Source organism: Mastomys coucha, unplaced genomic scaffold, assembly GCF_008632895.1.
Source record: "Mastomys coucha isolate ucsf_1 unplaced genomic scaffold, UCSF_Mcou_1 pScaffold3, whole genome shotgun sequence".
In the NCBI taxonomy this organism is placed as follows: Eukaryota; Metazoa; Chordata; class Mammalia; order Rodentia; family Muridae; genus Mastomys; species Mastomys coucha.
Genome location: NW_022196909.1, coordinates 4781704 through 4785958, shown reverse-complemented (window position 1 = coordinate 4785958; position 4255 = coordinate 4781704). Strand labels below are relative to the sequence as shown.

At 42.0% G+C, this 4255-nt stretch overlaps 1 protein-coding gene across 1 annotated transcript in view; it reads left to right on the top strand.

The window, feature by feature from the left end:
• Window positions 1–3953, top strand: part of Rfpl4b (ret finger protein like 4B) — an 8590-nt gene extending 4637 nt beyond the window's left edge. The window contains 3 exon segments of the mRNA XM_031348520.1: window positions 3133–3682; window positions 3830–3879; window positions 3882–3953. Coding sequence (XP_031204380.1) covers window positions 3133–3682; window positions 3830–3879; window positions 3882–3953 — 672 coding nt within the window.
• Window positions 3954–4255: the final 302 nt, after the last annotated feature.

Sequence of the window (4255 nt, the reverse complement as noted above, 5' to 3'; positions counted from 1 at the left end):
TGCTATGGTGGGAGAATTGGGTTCTGATGATGCCAAGTGACCTTGGTTTGTATTGTTTATTTTCTTACGCTTGCCCTGCATCATCTGGTTATCTCTAGTGCTACATGTGCTTGCTAAATCTGACTGGAGCCTGTCCTTCCTGTGATCCTGATTGTGTCAGAACTTCTCAGAGTCAAGCTTTCTCTGTGATACTGTGATTCTGGGATCCTGTGACCCTGGGCTTGTTAGAGCACCTGGAAGTGGAGCTTCCTCTTGGTGTTTTGGGAATGACTGCAGAGTTTGTGCCCAAGGTCTGCTCAGGGCACCTGCTGGCTCAGACAGACTGGAAGCAACCAAAGCTATTAGGCTGGCAGAGTTCCTGTGTGTCTGGGTCCTCCTGGTCCCAGTTACTCCTGGTGTTGGGACAGATGTTGTATCCTCCTCACCTCTGATCCTGGGTGTGTTAGAGTGCCTGGGAGTGGAGCTTCCTCTGGGTGTCATTTCATGATTTTTTTTTTTTTTTTTTTTTGAAATAGGATTTCTCTGTGTAGCCCTGGCAGTCCTGGAACTCACTCTGTAGACCAGGCTGGCCTCGAACTCAGAAATCTGCCTGCCTCTGCCTCCCATGTGCTGGGATTAAAGGCATGTGCCACCACTGCCTGGCTCAATTTTAATTTCTAGTTACATGATATATGACATATAAGTCACAAGAACTTTTTTGTTGTTGTTTCAAACTGTTTCTGTTTTTTGAGACAGGGTTTCTTAGGCTCTCCTGGAACTCACTTTGAAGAGCAGACTGGGCTTTAACTAAAAGAGTCCCTCCTGCCTCTACCTCCCGAGTCCTGAGATTAAGGGCATGTACCACCATGCCTGCCTACAAAAACTTTTTGGTGCTTTTGTTGATGCATGAGACAAAAACCAAAGCCAAAACCAAAACTAATTAGACTTTGATATCTGAACTGTACTTTCCTCTGTCCTGAGTTTCCTATCTGGGTGACATCATGTATGCATTGCATCTTCCCACGGAAAGTTTTGTCATACAACATATACAGTCATTATGGAAACCAGTAAAAAAATTCTACCTACTACCTTATGGTCCAACAATTCAATTTCTGAGTATGTTCCCAAAGAAAAAGAAATCAATGCAATACAGAAATATGCAGATTACTACATTCATTTTGAAACTATTTGTGCCAAATGAGATATAGAGTCAATGTAACAATCCATCAATGAATGAACCAATAAAGAAAATGTGTTAATATTCACAATGCAATACTAGACAGTCTTAGAGAAAAGTCCTGCCATTTGCAACTATATGCATGAAATAGAGGGCATTATTAATACTTAACCAGGTCTCCCCAAAGGATTCATTGTATGGTCTTATCCATATGTGGAATGCAAAAAACTTCAATACATAAAAGTAGTGGTACTGTTACCAGGCAGAGAAGTGGGGATATTAGATAAACAGGAGGAATAATTGTACAAATCTTTGAACTCATGGTGATTATAATTAATAGCAATGTATAGTACACTTGAAAATGACCAAGTGAGTAGACTCATTCTTATCCCTTAAGCTGATGACTATCTCAATCAGCATGACCTAACTACTTACCAAGGGGTGCATACATCAAAGCACACATGGGAAGGTGCAGGAATGAGGAGAGACAACTTATTATGTTTATTGCTCAAAACAGATATCACATAATGTATTGCTTAAGCAGGGACATTTTGAGAATAAAAATGGTATCATGAATAATTATAGCAGGTGTACTGTTACTTGGTGGGTGTTTTCAGTCTTCTGCCTAGTAACTGATCCCTAAAGTAGCTAAGGAACATAGACATTGCTTTAGATTCTGTTTACTTAGGAATATATCAGACATATTTACAACCCAGGATGAATTTGGTCTCTAGTACATTTTGTTTCTAGTTGACTTCTGAAAGTAGAAAAATGTCATTTGAGTGGCAGCAGCTTTGCTATTTTAATTCAAGAATTAGTGTGAAATATTATATAATCATTTAGGTGGCCTTTAATGACATCTAATTGTATAGAAGTATAATTCTTTAACAGTTGCAAAACAACATGAATAGAAGATTAGGATCAATGTTTACTTGATTAGATTTTTCAAATTAACTAATTAATTAATTAGTTTCTTGCCTTAAGTTTATTTGTAAACACAGCATAGGATACTGGCCATCTGCAAATAGTGTGTATGTAAGTGTGTCATAGCAGTCCATCTGTCTTTACATTAGCAGAACTATTTTCTATGGGACCTTCACGTGGGCCTGCACACCTTTTAGAGCCTGAGCTGGAGCTCTGCCTTGGTTTGAACCTTGAGCTATGGTTGGCAGAGCCTCTTGGCCACTTATCTTTGAGTCTGCTTCCCAAGCTTAGGGTGTGATGAAAGCAAGACAGCTCAGTTGGCTGCTGGAGCCATTAGACTTCTTAGGTTTTTCTGCCTTAGGCTTCACAAGGGCCTTTTTGATGGCCTCTGCGCATTCACCAATTGCCTTTGCATTGTTTTCCTGCATCTTCTTCAAAGCACATGTTCCTCAGGAACTTGTGGTCAACCCCCTTAAAAGATTTGTATCTTTATGACTGAGGTTTCTAGATGCTATTTCTGTGCCATTTGTGGGACTGGTTGTGTGTGGTGTGATTCTTGAACTTGGCCATGTCTACAAGGTAAATTGCAGCTCCCAAAGCACCTGGGACCAGAAAAAGTGATTTTTCAAAAAGTTATTTATTTATTGTATTTTCAAGACAGGGTTTCTCTGTGTAGCCCTGGCTGACCTGAAACTCACTCTGTAGACCAGGCTGGCCTCAAACCCATAGAGATCTACCTGCCTCTGCTTACCGAGTGCAGGACTTAAAGGCACACTCCCTCTTTGATTGATTTTAAGTAGCTTTTGACTCACATTGTTGGTGGAGCTTATGACTCATTGTGGGTGGAGCCTGTCACAGGCACTATATAAGGATCCATCCAGCCCTAGTGCCTGATAACTTCAACTAAGAGCTGGAGCACAAGTGGTCAGACCCTAAGTCCTTTGCTGGAGGTCACCAACTCTAGATAAACTGATCCTTTTGTGAGGCTGTCTTCACAATCCTGTTTCTCTCTGGCTACAGCTTTTGTTTGTGCCTTTATCTTTGTTTTTCAGGTGAGGAAAGAGAACTTTGACTCCAAACATCGCCACGTAAGAGTTTCACAAGATAACTTAACGCAAAACAATTTGGGAATGGAGGCAATCTGTTCAATTTGCCTGGACCTTTACTCTAATCCTGTTTATCTCTCCTGCGCCCACATATTTTGCTTGGAGTGCAGTAAAAAGTGGGTGGCAAAGAAAGAAGACTGGATAATGACCTGTCCCCTATGTCGAGAAGAACACAAGAGACCTATCAAGTATGATGGGGTAATGAAAGACCTGGTCATCCTTCTAAAGCAGCATGGCCCCTTACTGAAGCAACATAAAAGGCTCGCTGGACTTCTGGGACTGGTCTCAGAGGATACAGCTCAGGCAGCTAAGACTGATGACTCCTCCCTGGAACCCTCTAATGATTTAAGGGGTGTCTGCAGTGGGAAGCCTGGTCATAATTTGGTGGAAGATCCCAGAAGAGTCACTCCTTCAGCTCATGTCGTGGACAGCTCTCAATTCTTTTCAGTCTGCCACTGGGAAGTTGATGTGGAGAAAGGGAAGGAATGGGCTCCAGGTATTTGCAAGGAGCCAATCAAAAGGAGGAACTGCCGAGAAGTTGATGTGGAGAAAGGGAAGGAATGGGCTCCAGGTATTTGCAAGGAGCCAATCAGGACGAACTGCCGAGAAGTTGATGTGGAGAAAGGGAAGGAATGGGCTCCAGGTATTTGCAAGGAGCCAATCAGGAGGAGGAACGTCTATTTACTGCGAACAGTGAACATGAATTCCAGTTGCTTGGTGAGAAGACAAGAGGAATCAGAGTTAATTTTATCTCAGAAAGAAAATGACCTTAAATCTAATAAAGATGATAGAGATTTTTAAAGAGGAAATAGATAAATCCCTTGAAGAAATTCAGGAAAATACAAACTAAAACTATTTAAGACCTGTGATGGTTTGTATATACTCGGCCCAGGGAGTGGCACTATTAGGAGGGGTGGCCTTGTTGGAGTAGGTGTGTCACTGTGTGTGTGGGCTTTAAGACCCTTATCCTAGCTGCCTGGAAGTGAATCTTCTACTAGTAGCCTTCAGATGAAGATGTAGAACTCTCAGCTCTGCCTGCATCATGCCTGCCTAGATGGGTGCCCTGCTC